Source organism: Sphaerulina musiva (assembly GCF_000320565.1).
Source record: "Sphaerulina musiva SO2202 unplaced genomic scaffold SEPMUscaffold_11, whole genome shotgun sequence".
Taxonomy (NCBI): domain Eukaryota; kingdom Fungi; phylum Ascomycota; class Dothideomycetes; order Mycosphaerellales; family Mycosphaerellaceae; genus Sphaerulina; species Sphaerulina musiva.
Genome location: NW_016017393.1, coordinates 689,630 through 707,942, shown reverse-complemented (window position 1 = coordinate 707,942; position 18,313 = coordinate 689,630). Strand labels below are relative to the sequence as shown.

The 18,313-nt window shown below is 52.6% G+C and overlaps 7 protein-coding genes across 7 annotated transcripts; 4 read left to right on the top strand and 3 right to left on the bottom strand.

The window, feature by feature from the left end:
• Positions 1 to 258: 258 nt before the first annotated feature.
• Positions 259 to 2,207, bottom strand: SEPMUDRAFT_158990 (uncharacterized protein). The gene is made up of 2 exons (XM_016907816.1): positions 1,958 to 2,207; positions 259 to 1,884 (listed from the first exon to the last, which is right to left on the bottom strand). The coding sequence occupies exons 1-2, from the start codon at positions 2,064 to 2,066 to the stop codon at positions 299 to 301; spliced, it is 1,695 nt and encodes a 564-aa protein (XP_016757011.1). The 5' UTR covers positions 2,067 to 2,207; the 3' UTR covers positions 259 to 298.
• Positions 2,208 to 2,982: 775 nt separating this feature from the next.
• Positions 2,983 to 6,858, bottom strand: SEPMUDRAFT_151800 (Bromodomain-containing protein). The gene has a single exon (XM_016907052.1). It carries the CDS (start codon positions 6,852 to 6,854, stop codon positions 4,251 to 4,253), a length of 2,604 nt encoding a protein of 867 aa, XP_016757009.1. The 5' UTR covers positions 6,855 to 6,858; the 3' UTR covers positions 2,983 to 4,250.
• SEPMUDRAFT_111374 (uncharacterized protein) lies at positions 3,064 to 3,906 on the top strand (the record flags this gene model as incomplete). The annotated part of the gene is made up of 3 exons (XM_016900913.1): positions 3,064 to 3,371; positions 3,440 to 3,850; positions 3,903 to 3,906. The coding sequence occupies 3 exons, from the start codon at positions 3,064 to 3,066 to the stop codon at positions 3,904 to 3,906; spliced, it is 723 nt and encodes a 240-aa protein (XP_016757010.1).
• Positions 6,859 to 7,198: 340 nt separating the features above from the next.
• SEPMUDRAFT_151798 (OTU-like cysteine protease) lies at positions 7,199 to 8,559 on the top strand. The gene has a single exon (XM_016907051.1). The coding sequence runs from the start codon at positions 7,408 to 7,410 to the stop codon at positions 8,476 to 8,478; it is 1,071 nt and encodes a 356-aa protein (XP_016757008.1). The 5' UTR covers positions 7,199 to 7,407; the 3' UTR covers positions 8,479 to 8,559.
• Positions 8,560 to 8,884: 325 nt separating this feature from the next.
• Positions 8,885 to 10,698, bottom strand: SEPMUDRAFT_151797 (uncharacterized protein). The gene has a single exon (XM_016907050.1). It carries the CDS (start codon positions 10,133 to 10,135, stop codon positions 9,380 to 9,382), a length of 756 nt encoding a protein of 251 aa, XP_016757007.1. The 5' UTR covers positions 10,136 to 10,698; the 3' UTR covers positions 8,885 to 9,379.
• Positions 10,699 to 14,478: 3,780 nt separating this feature from the next.
• SEPMUDRAFT_151796 (uncharacterized protein) lies at positions 14,479 to 16,708 on the top strand. Its single transcript, XM_016907049.1, has 2 exons — positions 14,479 to 15,731; positions 15,784 to 16,708. The coding sequence occupies exons 1-2, from the start codon at positions 14,676 to 14,678 to the stop codon at positions 16,483 to 16,485; spliced, it is 1,758 nt and encodes a 585-aa protein (XP_016757006.1). The 5' UTR covers positions 14,479 to 14,675; the 3' UTR covers positions 16,486 to 16,708.
• Positions 16,709 to 17,115: 407 nt separating this feature from the next.
• SEPMUDRAFT_73145 (uncharacterized protein) lies at positions 17,116 to 17,999 on the top strand (the record flags this gene model as incomplete). The annotated part of the gene is made up of 3 exons (XM_016910014.1): positions 17,116 to 17,241; positions 17,313 to 17,362; positions 17,481 to 17,999. 3 exons carry the CDS (start codon positions 17,116 to 17,118, stop codon positions 17,842 to 17,844), a joined length of 540 nt encoding a protein of 179 aa, XP_016757005.1. The 3' UTR covers positions 17,845 to 17,999.
• Between the last annotated feature and the right edge of the window lie 314 nt (positions 18,000 to 18,313).

The following is an 18,313-nucleotide window of genomic DNA, read 5'->3' as shown; positions in this document are numbered from 1 at the left end:
CTCCATCTCGTGGCCTGTCTACATGGAGCTTACCTTACTCAATCAAGGTCTTGAGGGCGGCATCATTCATCACTGGGACACCTTTATGCGCTGTCTCATGGTACTGTGTTCGCGCAGGCTGGGAGCACAGTGTTTGATGATCCTACCAATTTGACATTGAGACACAGATGACAATCATCACAACAGACTCAAGATTCCAGAAGTTGTGGATGTCATCATCTGAAGAACTATACTACAAGCGTCAAGATGCAGGTGGAGGGAATTGGGAAATTGGAGTTCATATCATCATGGGAGAGTATCACTTGGCCTTGGCAGCTTGTGAGAGCGCGTCTATCTCGGCTTGAAAGGCGCTCATCTCTGCCAGAATGTCTCTTTCTGCGCCGGGCGACATACTAGCTTGCTCACTGCCTTCGCCACCTTCGGCTACTTTCTGCAAGCTTGAAATAGAAGGGGGCCTCTCACTATCAAAGCTAGTCCCTCGATAGTATTCACCACTAAGCCTGCGTGGGAATGAGCTGGGTGCCCCGTCAAGACTCGTACGCTTAGAGCCAGGACGACGGGGCGGCGGTGGCGGGGGTGCAGAGGTCGTTGGCGCGGGCGTAGTCTCTGCCATACTCGAGCCGTCTTCTGAGGCTTGCCGACCGAGATTCGATGTGCCTCGCGCGGACCTGCTGGAAAGTCGTCGCAGTGGAGGTGGGGGCGGCGGTGTAAGCCTAGCTTCGGGATGAGGAGAGGACGGCCCTTTTGCTTGAGGCTGCGCTGTGGAATGATTGCCAGACTTTCTGGTTGGTGGAGGAGGTGGCGCAAGCTTATTTGACGACGTCGAGGGGCCAGAATCCGCGAGCGTCGATGATGTTGAATCCGTCGTCATATTGGAAAGATTAGAGCTGCTTCGTGCGCGACCATGGCCTGCTCCAGACTTCCTCGTGGGCGGAGGAGGCGGAATCGATTTTGCGGATGATGAAGTCGTGGGGCTCTGCACGTCCGCCCGCGGTAGAGGTCCGCTAGCATCAGCTAAAGCTGGAGATGATTTCTCTGTGGGTTCTGTTGGAGGCGCCGGTAAAGGCTTGTTGAGATCACTGCCCGGTCTAGGCGAGGCTGACCGCAGTATACCAGTCAAGTGTTGTGCGTTGATATGAGGTGACCGCGAGCGCGATGAAACAAAGCCTGGAGGTATGGACTGATCAAAGTCCGCAAAGGATACTGTCTGTGGTCCTTTGGTCTTTGGCTTAGGCGGTGCTGGTGGCGCTAAATCTTCAGACCTCCCAATGCCCATGAGTTCAGATTTCTCATCGTCTTCTGATGTCGAGTCATAGTCATGGTGTATGTCCCGCGGCGACTCTGGATGCGCGCCATATGCAGCATCATATGCTGCAGGAGCTTCGGTGGTGATGTGATGTGGGCGAGGTGTGCCCAAATGCGTCGACAGACCTGTTGGTATGGGAGCTCCAGTCATCAATATATTCTTAAATGCATCCACATCCAGCGCTGGTTTTGCCCTCTGCTCATTCTCCCTTCCGCCTCCTTCCGCGGTCTCCCTGCTATCTTCCGACAATCCAAATCCTGCCTCTCTTGATGCCAACGTTCTGGCGAATGGATTATAAGGAGCCCGCATGCCTCCGGCCGCCGCATCCGTACGCCGCAGACTTCCTCTCTGGTCACTCGCCGCCTGGTCCACCGCGGAAGAGGCTGCTGTTGTCGTGAACTCGTCTTCGCGGCGGTCGTTTTCCGAGGTGTGTGTGTCCCGCGAATTTCCCCTTGCGTCGTCGTCGTTTGCAGGTGGTCTCCTGTCTCCATTGCGTGGACTGTGTGCTTCTTCTGGCGTATGTGGCTGATTTACGACTCCTCCCGTCTTCATAGGAGGAAGAAGAGGAGGAGGTGTCGCTGCAACATCTCGTCAACCTCACATCCTACGCGACATCCGACTGCATGTGTGGTATGCGGCAGGCAATCTTACAGGAAGCCGCCTGATCCGGGGCGGCTCTGACAGCACCAAAGATGTTGGCAGATGCAGCATCGGGCTCTACAGGCACGCGTGAGCGTCGGAATGGGTTGCCGGCAGACATTGTCGCTCGACGGGCTCCAGGCCGAAGCCAAGGTTCGCGTTCAGAGACGATATGGGCGTGAACATGGGCGGAACATGGTGGCAACGAGACTCAGTAATAATACAGTGCGACAGAGATGCAAGCTAGGTAAGGTAGGTATGGATGTACGACGAGTGTGTAGGTACATGTAGGTCGGTGATAGTTACATGGCTACCTTAGCGACAGGCAGAACTCGACACCAGATCGTCATATCAGTCCCAAGACGCGCCAACATCCCGGTTCAGCATCGTACCTCAAGGTTCCTAGTGCCGCAGCCACAGACCGAAGTGACCGAAGCCTTCCAGACTCCGTTTTCCTGTCGATCGAATCCTTGGCCCACCTCACCCACTCCAGTGACCCAATTTGCCAGTAAATACCTCCAAGTACAGGACGCAGGTACACCTATACACGGTATACCTTACTAATGTATGCTCGCGCATAAATCATTTTATTATCTCATCTGCCATCTGTGTCATCTTTGTGCACCACCGCCTCTCTCTCTCTCTCTCGCTGTCGCCGTCAACCGGCAGGCACGAGAGCCGGTCTCCGAACCATCTTCATCCCACAAGACCAGACTGTTATAAGACTCGTTGATACCTGAGGTACATGTATCTGTGGAGGGTCAAGTGTGCCTCAGGCAACCACTCCATGAAGAAAGTGGCCCATGATTGAAGAACGACGTACGGGAATGCCTGACTACATGTACCAAGGTACCGCATAGGGTAGGTACATACACCTACTACATGGAGTGAGTGGGAGGCACTCGCCTTCCAGTTGCTACACGGTTTTGAGTCCTTCTTTCCTCGCGCCTTCAACTCGGTTCTCTCACGTCCCCAGGTGAGGCACCTCTCTATCTCCCTCTCCCTCTTTCTCTCCCTCTCTCTCTCCCGCACTCTTTCTCCTCTCACCATTTTACCCGCCCCAAGCTTCCACGGGCTGATCATCGTTTGTACCCTTACGCCATCCTCGAGTGCTGGAAATGGTCCTCCTCGCCGCCCTTGTCGTCTGCTTAACCATTTGCCGCGCGGCCGCGGTCGACATCAAGTCCAATGACACCGATATCATGATCATTAGTGACGTGGACGATGTGCTCCGAGTGACAGAGCTCTGGAATCCAAAGCGAGCTCTCCTCAACACATTCCACTACCCGTTGGAGCCTGTAACAGACATGCCAGCGCTGTACCGCGACTACCAGGACGTTCTGGCAGACAAGATTCACTTCGCCTACGTCACTGATGCTTTCAGCAGCTTGGCTGGTGAAGGCTACACCACTGGCCTCCAATTACAGTGCGTTGCTCTGTCCCAACGGCGCATTGCGTGATACTCGGAGCATATTCGCTGACAACACCGCTCAGCTACCCGCCAGGAGAGATCGCCTTCCGTGAAGTCACGCAAAGTTTGCGTCCTAATCGTTTACTCAATTCTCGACAGCGCAGCATCCAGCGTCTGATTGATATATATCCTCGGCGGAAATTCATCCTCGTAGGCGATTTCGCTACCCCTGGTATTGAAGGCGGCTACTCCAAGGTGGCGACCAAGAACGACCAGGTTCAATGCCTCTTCATGCGGGATGCCAGAGCCAACAATCCAGCCAATCATTTCGTGCCAGCAACCAAGCCTCTTAGCAGCTCTAAGCTCTCCCAGCGTTGGACAGTCTTCGATAATGCTTCGGAGTTTCATGAAGCAAGCCTAGGCTACCTACGCCGTCTGCATATCTCCAACGACACAAGATTTGGCTGTGAGCGGCTTGGCGTTCGACGCTTCCAGTACGAAGAGCTTGCCAAGGGCAAGAAATATGGCTTTCTGATGGCTGTTCAGATGATGCTAATGAAGGGAATGTCGGCTCAGATGCGGTGCATCATGCTCGGAGGCTAGAGACCAAGCCCGATGTGTCGATTCGACCGGCGCCAGGGAACCTATTATCCATCTCTAAACAAATTTGAGGACAGGGGCAAGCTCGTGACCTACCGCCACCTGCCAGACACTTGGGTCAACGGCACCAAGTATGGAGTGATGTGCGCCCAAGGCGACAACAGGTACCTAGGCATTGACAAATGCCCGGGATTTCGGCGTGTGAGTACGGAAGCAGACATCAGGGTATGAGCTTTCGATTTTGGGTAGAGAAGGCAGTCAGAATCACTACTATCTAACTTCCCGAGATACAACCTAAGACACGATTCTCGAGTCCCAGTCATCTGCAAAGAAGTTACTGCCCAGTTTGATACTGCGCACGGCAGTCCTCAACCTCTCATTAGCATCACGAGCAGCCTTCTGCTCCTCAGCAGTCTTCTGAGCTTGAGCGAGAGCTTCCAGGTCCCGATCATCAACCTGCGCAGCGACAGCAGCAGCGAGCTGCTTATCAAGTACTTGCAAGGCCTTCCACTTCATCACGTCAATATCATCGGCCACCTGCTGCACTGCTTGCAATTTGATCTTCTTGGCAGCACGACTTGAGTCATCTTGCTCCGCCTCGCGCTCTTTCCGCTTCTTCTCTATTGCAAGTTTGCGCCGCGCCTTTTCCGCCAGATATCGAACACTGTGGCCTTGCGCGATGTCTGCTGGCTGCTTCATAGCGACGGGAGGCGTCGTGAAGAAGAGCACTCGACCATACTCATCGCATTGATATTGTTCGCGTACCTCGGCGGGAATGCTCAGGTTCGCAGCATCTGGCAGGGTATACACTTCGCAAGGAGGCGGAGCACGATAGTCCTGAGTTGGAGGACGTGGCGCATAGACTACAGGATTGGTTACCACGCTTGCTGGAGGGGCGTAGCTAGTCGTTGGTACCATGGGACGCGGGGGGACTGTTTGAGGCTGATGTGGCGTGGGTGGCTGTTGGTAACTGACTGGAGTGGTTGAGGGAGGCCTTGGTACTGTGGCAGGGCCCGGGGTCTGATACTGCTGCGGACGAGGCGTATATTGCTGGATCGGCATCGTTGGGTTCGATGGCGCACGATGCAGTTGCTGAGCCATCGGCTGCTGGTAGTTGTGCTGAGGAGTCGGCGGAATCTGTCGCGGCGGCGGTGTTGGCAGCTTAGGCGGGGGCGGAGGCGTTGGTTCAGGAGGTGGAGAGTCTTTCTCACCACGTGGCCTCCTATGGACAGCTCCAATCTTTGGTGGTGCCCCTTCCGCTCCCCACTGCACTTTTGGAAACTCGTCTGTCTCCTTCTGATCATCCTTGAGCATGAAAGCGATTGGGCTCGGGTACTTCTTTATTTTTCGTGGGTGGTCGAACAAATCCATCTCGTAATCCTTGTCGCGTACTTCATCAGGCAGACAGCTGGCCCACGTTTTGATGGTATTGAACTGGTGCAGAGTCTCATTGTAACGCGACTGGCAGACATAGATCTCCGTGCCTTCAGCTATGTTACGTGGCCGGCCCTTGAAATATCGAGTGTAGAACATAACAAAGCACTTGCCTTCGACTTCGTCAAGGCGGTGATCACGATAGCGTCCAGTCTTCACAATCTCGTTTGCGAAGAAATGCTTGTCAAAGCGATGCACGGTCTGCTCTGGTCGATAGTACCAGCATACATTGACCATGTTCTCGCCCTTCGGATTCTTGTACGTGCGGTATACTTGAGTAGGAATTGGTTTCGTCAGGTCATTCGGATTCTGAATGTGCACCCAGTCTCCAACCTTGTACAGCTCCCCGTTGTGCAAAACGCCGTTCGGAAGCGGCACCTTGCCCTCGTCATCTGCAAAGGCATCATCGGGCTTTGCCTTTTCTGCATCATACAATTTACCGGCCTCGACTTGCAAAAGAACTGCTTCTTTATAGATCTGCGAGTCGTCCGTGTTGTACTGCTTGGCATTGTTGAACATTAGATTGACATCCGCCATGAAATCTTCCAGCGACTTGTACTTCTTCCGCTTCACTTTGCGCTTGAGCTGATCGTACGCCATTGGGTTCTTGATCTCGTTGTAGTAGTCTGGCAGCTGCGCCTTGTCTGGCAGTCGGTCGAAGCTCTTGATAATGAGCTGCCCACGATTGTTCTTTGGCTTTCGAATCCCTTTGAGAATGGTCTGTATCCGTGCCTCCATTGGTGTCAGCAGCTTAGGGGGTCTCCCTCGGGAGCGTTTGCCCTCATCCCCATCGTGTTCTGCCTCTCGTTTCGATGCAGCCGTAGAGGCTCGTGCTCCCTTCCGCTTCTTCTTTCTACCGCCCTCTTCATCATCATCATCCTCATCCTCGTCGACGTCCTCATCAGACGAATCGTCCGCCTCGGCTTCCGCCTCTGCTGGCCCTGACGCTTCCTCCACCGCCGGCGCAGTCTCCACAAACGTGGGGATCTCGCCCAAGTTGGGTAGAATGGCGTCCTGTGCTGCTATGATATCCTCCTGCACGAGTAATTGTAACTGCCTCTCTATTTCCTGCTTGACAACCAGCGCATCCTGAAAGGCACCACTCTCGGGAATATTGAACACCTGCGCGTTGTACGGGATGAGGGCGAAGTCACGCACGAAATCACGGATGGTCTGATACTCTTTGCGCGCGATCTTGCGCTTGATGGTCGACAGCGCCATGGGCTCCTTGATCGTCTCGTAGTACTCGGGCAGCACCCGCTTATTGATCAGACGGTGGAAGAGCTTCGAAGGGTCGAAGCCTTCGCCAGTACGGAAGTCGTAGATGGCATTGAGCACCCTAGACATGGCCTTCCACTGCGCATCGGGAATCTGGGAGCCATCGTTCTGCGGTTCCGTGGACGGTACTGGCGTCGAGCTGGGACTTCTATCGCGACCCTTGACCGACTGTCGTTGCGCCGACATGGCGATGGCGACAATGGTGTTGTTGATGTGTAGGTTTGAGGCATGCGCCTGGTTAGAGGTGTCGCGCGTCTGGGTGTTCGACCGCGCTTGCCAAGCCACGGATGCATCCGAACGTCCTTGCACCGATCTTGCCTTGGTCATTGAATCACGTGCTCTGGCGAGCCCCATCAAGTTGGTGCCTGGACATCTCAGGCAGGAAGGGTGATGGCCGAGACTAGCGCCGATCTACTCTACCAAGGCGGGCATCTCTACCTCCTACTCACAACAGCATGATCATCGTCTTGTGAGATCGAGATCAGTATCAGTAGTACTTACGCCTCATACCTATATTCACCAAGTTATTGTTATTGTGCAAGCACAAACTTATACACAGGACATCTCCCAGCACCGTAGCACCTTTTTGAAGTGGACGTCCTTGCCACAATTGTCCAGCTTACTGGTTCATCACCTTGCTCACACGACATCACGAAACAATATCGCGCCTTACAGCCATTTTCAACAAGTCACTTACCTATACACATCAACACCTGGCAGAGAGGTGTCGTCAGCGATAATGACAGGCCCAATTCGCCTACGAGTCCGGGGTCCCCAGGGTCAAGCCACCATAAGCATCGACAGCCACGCGTTATGGAGCGATCTCCTCCACGAGATATCAGAAAAGACTGGTGTCGCAGACTTCGACCTGAAGCATGGTTTCCCACCTCAGGCACTGAACACTGAATCGATTGATGGCGGGACAAAACTTTCGGATCTGCCACTTCGACTCAGCGGCGAACAACTCACAGTCAGCCCTCGAAATGTCCAAGCAAGTCTTTCGAGCCCAATGTCCGGATCACAGGCTCCCATAAGCCAAGCACAGTCTTTGCCGCCACTGAACCAAATATCGCCTCCAACTCACGACTCTGGCGATTTCCCTTCCAAACCTCTCAGTTTGACCCGCAAAACGAAGGGCGATGTCGAAAGTGATCCTCCCGAGATACCTGTACCTCAACTGGAAGGCGTCATGGTCCTGCGCGTGATGCCAGACGACAACAGCTGCATGTTCCGAGCTCTATCTTCGGCTGTGCTCGGATCTGCTCTTGATGGCATGGTTGAAATGCGTAGCATCGTAGCACAAACGATCCAAAAGAAATCCGATTTCTACACGAAGGGAGTACTCGAGAAGGAACCCGAAGATTATTGCCGCTGGATTCAGAGAGCGGACGCGTGGGGCGGCGGGATTGAATTGGCAATCCTGAGCGAACACTTCGATATAGAGATCTGCAGCGTTGACGTACAGAGCCTCCACGTTCACAAGTTCAATGAAGGAAAGCCGCGGCGATGTATTCTGGTGTACTCGGGTATACATTACGATGTATGTGCTATAACGCCGTACAATGGCGCGGACCCAGGAGAGGATCGCAAAGTTTTCGATGTACTACAGCTCGACGACGAGCAGATGGATGGAGGGGCATTGGATGCTGCGACAGAGCTTTGCAAAGTCCTGCAGAGCAGACATTACTATACTGACACACATGCCTTTTCGCTGAAATGCAACCAGTGCGGTGATAAAGGCAACGGGGAGCGCTGGGCCACGTCTCATGCGAAGCAGACGGGACATATGGATTTCGGCGAGGCCGATTGAGGTTGAAAGCGACTCGAGTGGCGCAGGCGTGGGATTTTGTTCAATTGCCTTGATATACCTTGTCAATCTCCAACTTCCAACGGGAGGGCCACGATAGCAGATACAATCAACCTGATCATTTCACTTCGAGTCGAGTGGTATCTCCTCTCTCTCTCTCTCTCTCCTGGGCACATTCATCGTTTAAGGTACATTGTCACCTTACCTACAGTCGTCTCCAAGTGATGAACATAAGTTTGTGCGGGTCTGCGACAGCGAAGCATCGCCTTCCAAAAATACAATAGTAAGGTATTATTCCCAACAGATTGCCTACCTGGTATCGACGGGTCTCGAAGCTGAACGCCGAGACCGTATACACGTAAGGTAGAATACGAGACGTGAGGAAAAGATTCCGAATTGTGATTGCGAAGCGGTGAGTCATTCATTACTGAAGGTAAAGAGGTACCTCACTACATGTACCCGAGGTCCTTCAATCTCTTTCCCTCATGAGTAGTACATGTCAGGTATGTGGCTTATTTAGTCCACTGAATCTGAGGTTCTCTTCCCCCCAAAATTTGGCGGATTACCAAGCATGGCAAGCACATGCAATGGACAACCGAAAGCCGACTAATAGCCGCCTAGTCCCAATACCCGGGTCCCCCGACCGCAGCATCCATCCGTTTTCCGCAAAACGCCACCAAAAAAAATCTTCGAAAGGAAAATTTCGTCGCATCGTAAGGCGCCAAGGCCGATCACGCTGGAGTTGGGTATCGTTTGTCGCTCTGTTTTCGCTCGCTCGCTCTCTCGCTCAAAAACAAACACACTTTTTTCATGCCATGCATATAGCCATTGCCATCGCCATCACAGATCATCCCGATTGCGCATTCCGGTAAAAACAAAATGGCTTCATATCATGCCCCCACGGTCATGCGACGGCTTGCGGCGCAGGAGGGTAAATCTGCTCTTTGGTATAGACCGTTTGCGCCGTAATTGGAGGATCGCTGATACGAGCAACTGCTCGTGTTACGCCCTCCCTTGCATCGGCTTGATCGGGTGGTAAGTCCCACATTCGGTCGAAACTAGGTGAATTGGTTTGTCCGTGGCAGACGCACTTCCGGACTCCTTCGTAGTATGATGTGTAGCGTTCGTTGCTTTCGCCTTCGACTGCTCGCTGGAGCTCTTGTGGAGTACATGTAGGCTCTTCGGGAATTCGTGGTTCTTCCTCGTCGGAGTAGTCTTCCTCATCTGGTTCGAGCTCGGGAGGCTCGAGTTCAACTCGTGGAGGTTGAGATTGAGGATGAAGCCCTTGAGACGCGGCGGATGGGAAGCGTGCTAGGGATAGGCCATCGTCTGCTTCGTCGTCGAATGCGATATCGTCCTCATCAGACTCCGCTTCATCTTCGTCATAGGTCTCGGGTGATGGAGGTGGCGAATGTTGCCCGATGCTAGAAGGCTTGTGCTGGATGTGGTAATCGACGTGACCATTTCTGTTGAATGGATTTGTAGACGATAGTGACCTCTTGGTCATGTCGTGCTCAATTTCGACAATGCGAACGCGTAGTGCTTGGAAGTGCATGAGATGGCCAACGACAAAGCGCAAGTTTCGATCTGGTCGACTTGCTGCCATTTGCAGTCGGCATTGCGCTGTGTGGGCCAGGGTGTAGGCTTCTTGAAGAGACATGTTGTCTGTCTCGTCGGGTAAAGGTGCCTTAGGTAGTTGCGTTGTAACTTGTAGTAGACAAGAAGAAGTTCTTTTGCAAAGAAGACCACTGTGACTACTAATGTATGTATGCACGGGCTAAGCTACTAGTAGTTGCCCAGATCTCGGATTCTCACCGCCGAGTGCTGCTGCACGTCTGCATGCGGTTCGTCCACTGGTACAGTGAGGCGCCAAGCAGATACAGCGAAGTGGAGCCGGGCAGGATGTGAACAGGAACTTCCTTGGTGGGGGCGTGCCAGGCGTGGGATGATCTTGGATTTTCTTTGTACAGAACGGAGCGATGGATTTGATGCCAGGTATAGACCGTATAGTATGCGGAGAAACAGCAGAGAATACGACGATGCAGATCGAACCATGTTCTCCTTCTCTCCCTGACCTTATACTACACGCCGAGGATCTGCTTCGTAATGATCCAGGACAGCTCTCAGCTGTGTACAGTCATCATGAGTCGAGTCCATGACTCTTCTTGACACAGCGACGATGGAGGATTGACCGCTGATCGGTCTTTCCGTCGCACGGCGTCCCGTCCCGAGCATGCGTCGCGTCGCAGCCTCCACCTGCAGCGCGTCTGCGATCGCATGAGAGATGGCCTTATGTATCCATCGACTGTGCCTGATCCCTGACCTCCTGTTCACTCACGAGCAAAGTCGCGATAGGCTTTGTGGTTTGTGCACCTGGGAATGATGTGGCGCCAACTATCTGTCCACAGCAAAAACCGACAGCGGGAGCCCGGCCCGGGAATAACTTTTGAGATCTGCAACAGTGAACAGACTCTCTCGCCATACCTCCTAACTCCATACCTCCTCGCACCTAGCTCTACGAAAGGGAGCTCGCCTCGCGCAATAGACATGAAGTATCACTACCTGGTAGGAACGAGCCCAGTCTCGTATATCAGCAGTCCAGGCAAGATTCTTTCCCGTACACATTTCCTGGGGGCTGAATGCTACTGCGCGTATGTTTCACTACCTTCGGCTAGCGTCATGGCTCATTACAAGTCTGCCTAAGGTACAGACCCAATCCACTTTAACTACCAGGTCGAAGGCAGCAGTTTGATGCTTGGGCGCCAAGATTCATTCTCATTCCTGGAATCTAGAAAACGTCCAGTTATCCATTTAACTGAATTGACAATGCTCTTGTGGTCAAGATATCGCTGCATCTGGGATATCAAGGTCGTGCTTAGGCTACTGCAGAGTGGAGAAAATGGGAATACAGAAGATAGGAGGCTGAGAGCTGTTCCGTCAACATTATTAACAGCCCGCTTCAGGATTTTCTTGTGTACCGTAGGAGGTAGCATGTGGTAGTAATGTGGATAGTGGTTGTAGTTGACGGGTTTATCGGCAATACTGTAAGCGAGGCTCTCAGCTCTGGCCGTTTACATAAGCTGTCAGAACTTCGAGTTGCTTGAACTTCACCTCTGGTGACGTACCGGGCGGGAGATTCCCCTGCTCCCGCACTTCCGCACTCCCGCATAGATCTACATGTACCTACTACAGGTACCTGTATCTACCGGGACATATGCTTGACGTTACAGATACCAACATGTATACCTAGTTTCGAATCTCTCGATACACTCACCACTGCGAAACTTCCATCACTCAAGCAACGTCACAGCAGGCTGCCTTCGATAATCCCTGCCTGTCCTGTTGCGCCTGAGTCCTGCGTCATATCCTGTGATGCTGCCGTACACACAGCGCTTTGATCAGTAGATCCAAAACAGTGACTGGATTCGCCCTTGGTCTATTCAGTGGACTCCTGCTCGCTCGACACCGGACTCGACGAAGACTCAGATCACCACCTGGTTGCCTCGTTGATCACGTCGCCGCCACGGCGAGACCACAGCTCAAGAATAGATCAAAACTTCTGGCTCCGGGACATGCAGGGCCCCTTGGCCCTATTGAGCTTTGATATAGTGCCGGTTTACAGCAAGATGTCGCAAACCGATTGTTACAAAATATGCCTGTACTTCCTCGATACTGTCCGACAATGCGGCTTCATTACACTACAGCTGACCGGTTGAATGCCCATATCCGGCCGCCTATCGTGTAGTGAACAGGGCAGGCTTGGAGGTAGGCGACAGAAGACAGCTCAGTCGCGAGGTCGCCTATCGATCAAACCTTATCCGCGACGTTGGAGTTCTTACAAAGAACGAGAAGATACGGCAAAAAGACAAATAGAATGATTTTGGTACGCACGAATGACGCCTTAGGATTCTCGGTAAGGCCTATACACTAATCGGGGTACTCAGCGTTGACGAGTACCCTCTTGATCGTGTTTCCAATACCGTGTGCGGCGCAATAGCAAAATAGCAACTGGCTCTTTTACCCTCGTCCTCCCCCTCACATAGCCCCTGCTTGTACAACGTCAGCGCAGCTGCGCAGGGGCACTCGTTGACAATACAGTACAGGTTTGCAGACCACACTACCAACATCGCCGTATATTTAGTTAGAGAACACTAGGGTCACCGGGCTCCCTCGCCACTGTCGCCAGTGGAGAAGTTCGCGCTAGACAAGTTTTCGTGATACAGTTTCCAGAACTACGCAAGAGATACAACATCAGGACCAGCATTATTATTTCAAGGACACGAGACGTACCTATCAGCTCCGACTCTCAGGCCTACAACAACATGAATGACATCTCCTACGTGTGACCGTCTCTACCGTCTCTTGTACGCCGAAACCAATAAAAATTGTTACGAGAAGCTGATATATAGGATGTGCAGAGTGCTATGAGCCAGCTATCTACCTATATACAGAGTTTTTCTGCAAGTAAGTCAAGCCGCTGCATGCTGGACTACACGTCCTATATACTATCTCGTTCTGCAGACCTAACAGTCGACGCGTCCGACCTACGTACTCCTACGTACTCTTACGTCAAACGGCCGGTCCTACAGTCTGCACTGCAGAACGGGAAAGCGCACACTATCCATTATTCTTCGCAACGGCTTCAATGTCTCGGGGTCCCCGAAAAAACACTAGGGGTCCTGGGCCAATAGACCTTGAAGTTGAAATCCAAGGGGATATCCCTGTTCAGAGTCCTTCTCTCGTTCAGACGGCTATCGTATAAAAGTCACATCGCACTCCGCTTACTCCAAAGAAGTAGTCTCTACTCAGATTCGCCTTACCTATAGCCGCCGGACTGGTTTCCCGCGTACACAGACGCTTTCACTCCTATCTCTCACCTTCTCGACTCAGTCTTCTCCGGATCTGATCAACGAACCGCCTATTATGAAGTTATACGTAGTGCTCTATGCCTTGGTGGCTTGTACTACTGCCCTAACGGGTTTTAAAGGTACCTTAAAACTGGCTCCACATTGATTATTTCAATAGCGCCTGAATACTTACAACGACACAGGCGAATGTCGCACCACTTGCGACTGCCAGCACTGCATCCCGGGTAGCCAGTGTATACTCAGTTGTCGACGTAAGTTGTGGACTCAAGACGATAAATACTCCGGCATCGTTAACGATAACAGCGGATGCATCGTCCTCAACGCTAGGAAGATGTCTGACTCGCGATGACTCTCGTGGAAACTGCCTGAGTGTTACCAAACATCCATTCGACTGCCACACGAAGTGGAGTGGTTGTTGATCTACGTTGATGCTAGCGAAGAGGATGGGGATGAACGGGAGTTTGTGTGAGACGAATGCAGTGGTTGTGATGTTGGATATTCAGTATTGCGCTGATGTGGCGAAAGAGATCGGTGTGGTTGGAATACGTGGGCTCGATGGCCTTTACCTCGAACTGGTAGCAAGTTTTGTTGCAGTTCCTCGAACTAGGTCCCAAAATCTAGCATTCTATCGAACTGCGAATTCCGGTGAGAGACAACTTTTGAAATTGACGATCAACTGCGCGGTGCAGCAATGTGCAGGTCGTCGTACTGTGGGACTTGTGCAGTTATTCTCCGCGTTCAAAAGGATCGTTGCTGACAGGGGGGCACAAAGTCTTGGCGTTTGCATGTGAAGCCAAAGTTGACGAGGAAACCGGGGTGCTGATATCCATATCACAAGACTCCACAACAATAACAACAACAGCAATGTCATCTGGCTCATCCTCTCCTAGTATATGAATGGCAATTGTCTCGACAACAATGCTGAGAATATGCCAACTTTCCCTCTACGCTATCGTGTTTGCCTTCATGAGCCAATTAGAGAGAGAAATACATGGAGCTTGCGATTAGACTATCAGTTGCAGGGGTACACAAGCCACTAGAAAGAGAAGAGTCAGGACTCAGGACGAGCTCTGCCTCTTACAGTCCTACCCTTTCCAGGCTTTCCTACTGCGACATCCACTGTACATTTCTTTTTCCTTCACATGATCCACCACCACCACCACATCACCCCGCAAGCATCCACGTCCTGTTGTTGTTATCTCGTGCATGTGAAGGCGGCGTGGAGAGCGGCGAGCGCCCGGAACGCGTCGTTTCACACTCGGTGGTACTGATACTGCCAGGCGCCTTCGAGAACCGCCCGTGCATTCCTGGAGGGACCCTCCCGTCTCCATCATGGCGGAGTCGGAGCCAGAGGCACCTCGCACTGCCACCGCTCCAGCTTCCAGAGGCCTGCTGGCGCCTTCATCTCCCCCTCCCCCTCCCCCGCACCCTCCGCTCGATTCCAAGAGCAGCCCCATCATCAGGCCCCAGAGCATCACCGCCTCTTCCAGCGCACCCTCAACCACGCCGACGCCCGCGCAAACGCCTCGTCTGGAGAACGTGTCACCGTCAGTGTCCAAGAGATCGAGCTTCGCTGACAACCTCAACCTGCGCAACCATCCCGTCTCGCCGCGCCAGCATACCGCACGAACCCATTCCTTCTCTGGCCCCGTCCTCACAGAACTCCTCATGCAGCCTTCGCACAAGGCCCATGGACGCGATGAGCGCTTCAAGGGAAGAGATTGGCGGACAATACAGGTGCAGGAGATTATAGAGCCTGCAGAGGCGCGCTTCGTGGAGCTCGACAGTAGCATTGAAGACACCACAAAGTTGCTGATCCGATCGGGATCTCCCAATGTTGTGCTCGTGCGCGAGTCCCGGAAGACAAAGACTGTGCTCAGTACATTTGACTACTCTGACTTGAACGCTTATCTACTGCTTGTGCTTGGACTGTCGCAACCTGATGAGCTTGCCGCTAGGATTGCAGACCGAGCGCGAAGAGGCGAAGTCATCCCGCTAAAGGATGTCACAGATCATCTCGGGCCACGAGAAGAACCAGTCTTTACCATGCACACAGCTACTCTGCTACAGGCAATGGAGCTTCTAGGCGCCGGTCACCACCGAGTCATCGTTCATAAGGAGGGTACAAGTGAAGCTGTGGGTGTATTGACCCAGCTCCGTCTGGTGCAGTTCTTCTGGGATAATCACCAGAATTTTACTGCTACAGAGAACCTATACTCCATGACGCTGAAAGAGCTGGAGCTCGGTGCCAAGGAGGTTCTCGCAATCAACGGCGACAAGCCAGTAGCTGATGCTCTCAGACTCATGCACGCTGAAGGTATTACCTCGTTGCCTGTGCTAGACAACCATCGCAACGTGGTGGGAAACATCAGTCATGTCGACGTTCGCGTAAGTCTCGCTCGTTGTTCTCATCATCATATAGTGACTGACATTACGACAGCTTCTGACTGACACCTCGGCAATTCCACTACTTCACAGCAGCTGCATACACTTCATTGGAGTCATCCTATCCGAGCGAGGCATGTTCGATGGCAAAGACAGCTACCCAGTATTCCACATCACGCCCTTCTCAACCCTGGCACACACCGTAGCCAAGCTGTGCGCTACGCGCTCGCATCGAATGTGGGTTGTTGACGCACCATCGCCATCCACAAGTGTACCTCCCTCGCCTGGGATGAAACATGTCATCCCATCTTCTGCAATGCACAGCTCTGGTCTCGAGCATAACACGCCCATCACGACCCCTGTCAGAGCTGGTGGAGGCACGGACAGCATGACTCCAGGACCGCCATACACGAGCACCAACCCCGCCATTAGCATTGGCGCTGCCCAAATGCCGGGTGCAAGCATGAGTGGCAGGTTATCTGGTGTCGTGTCATTGACAGATATCTTGAATTTGTTCGCCAGAGCCAGTGGTCTCTCTCCTGGCGACCCCGAAGAGACTAGACGTCGACGCCGGCAGAGCAGCAGTTCAAGTGTGAGGCCCAGTATGGATAGTGTGAGACCCAGCATGGACAGCGTAAGGCCAAGCGTAGAGGGCTTGAGGATCAGCCAGAGTCGGGAGCGAGAAATGTCCAGCAGTACAGAGATGGGAAGAGCGGGCGAAGGAGGTAACGCAAGCAGGGATCGCGTGGCCCGATGAAAGCCTCATGACAGGCGCCTGATCTCTATTAAAGAGGTTCGCGGCATCATTTGCATGAGGGAAGAGAATGAGAGCTGCCGCATTGTTTGCGGACATGGCAGCGAGCATAGTCCCCTGGCGGGCTTATATGGAGTGTAAGCGTAGGCGCTGGCGGAGTTTGGTTTCAAATTTGGTGACAGTCTCACCTTCAAACGTAATGCTAGTAGTATATGAAGCATTCGCCCTCACTTGTTTGGGACGTGGTCTGACGCTGGAAGTTGGTCGTTGGCGCTGCACACTGTCTTTGCTACTTACAGGCTGCATCAGTCTCACTTGATTCAGAAAGAGGGCTTCCCCTTCGTCGTCGAATGTCATGAAGCTAGCAGACTGAGTAAGTTACTACTGATAGGTACATGCTTGGAGCAGTACCATAATCAGCGCTGCTATATAGCCCGGAGAGGACGCCAAACCGATCTCCAATTGCCTCGGTCTTACTCGATCGATTATTGCGGACACGACACTTCTTGATGCCAGACACATTTTTGCCAATGCAGATATATATTGATGCGATCTGCTTCCAAGTAAGGTAGTGATGGGATGAACGAGCAACACGGACATCATCTACACATCGAAGCACACGCCCTTCTCAACATGAGCTCCTACATCCCCAAGGTTCAGGATGGCCCTGTTCCTCTACCCACCCAAGGCGCACACGGCGAGGACGATAAGAAGACCGCAACAGCAACTTGTTACTGTGGAACCGTCCAACTCGAATTCGTACGTAACGAACCACGTCCCTGTTTCACAGGCCTCAAGCAACGCAAGGAAACTAACATCCTTCCTTTCAGGTAACCGAGGGCGAACACTTCGTGGATACGTTCATCTGCAACTGCACCGAGTAAGTTCCTATTAAAGAATTCCCCCCTCAAAAAATATAAATAAAAAGAACCAAACCACAAAACGCCCCTTTTTCTGCTCACTAACTCACGCCTTCCTCCTCTTCTTCTCCCCAACAGCTGCCGCAAAATCACAGCATCTATGTTCGCCTCCAACTTCATCATCGCAGACCCAGGGGTCAAGCACCTCCGCGGCGAAGACAAACTCACGCGCTACGCCCAACGCAACACCATCAAGTCCGGTTGCGAAATGGCGAATTACTTCTGCTCCGTCTGTGGGACGCTGATGTACCGCGTCGGAACGGGTTTCCCCGGGAACAAGGTCATGCGAACTGGAACGGTGGATGATTATACTCTGCATGAGACCAAGTTGAAGCCGAGAATTGAGCAGTTTACTAAGGATCGGGTGGCGTGGTTGCAGGGTGCGGAGGGCGTGCAGCAGGAGAAGGGGTCGTTTTACAACGGGAAGGAGCCGGAGAAGTGAGGGAGGGAGGGAGAGAAGAAGATAGGGGGTGGTGGTGTGGTGAATGTATGCTTAGGTAGAGAGGAAAAAGGTACTGTGTATCTGTCTATCCATGTCTCCAGGGTGTATTTTAGGAGGATGGTGGACAAACAGACCAAATCAAAATTTGATAGAACAACACTGTTTTTCAGTTGCGATTCCATGCCGGGTACTATCATAAATCAGCAGATACATACATACCTCCATGTACCCGTATTGTTGTTATCGCAAGTCCCCATCGTCTCGAGCATGATACCTTATGTCGGCCGTTTACCTGTTGTGCTTCGAGCTTCAAGCTATTGGTCGTAAGGTGCGTATTATTTGAGAGGACGCAGAAGCAACTTATATAATGGGCTGCTTGCAAACCCCGCTCGCGCCTGCCATGGTGCCCAGTAGAATATGGCAATTGCTAATCATGTCTGGAACTTTGTCGGTGCTACGAGCTGTAAGC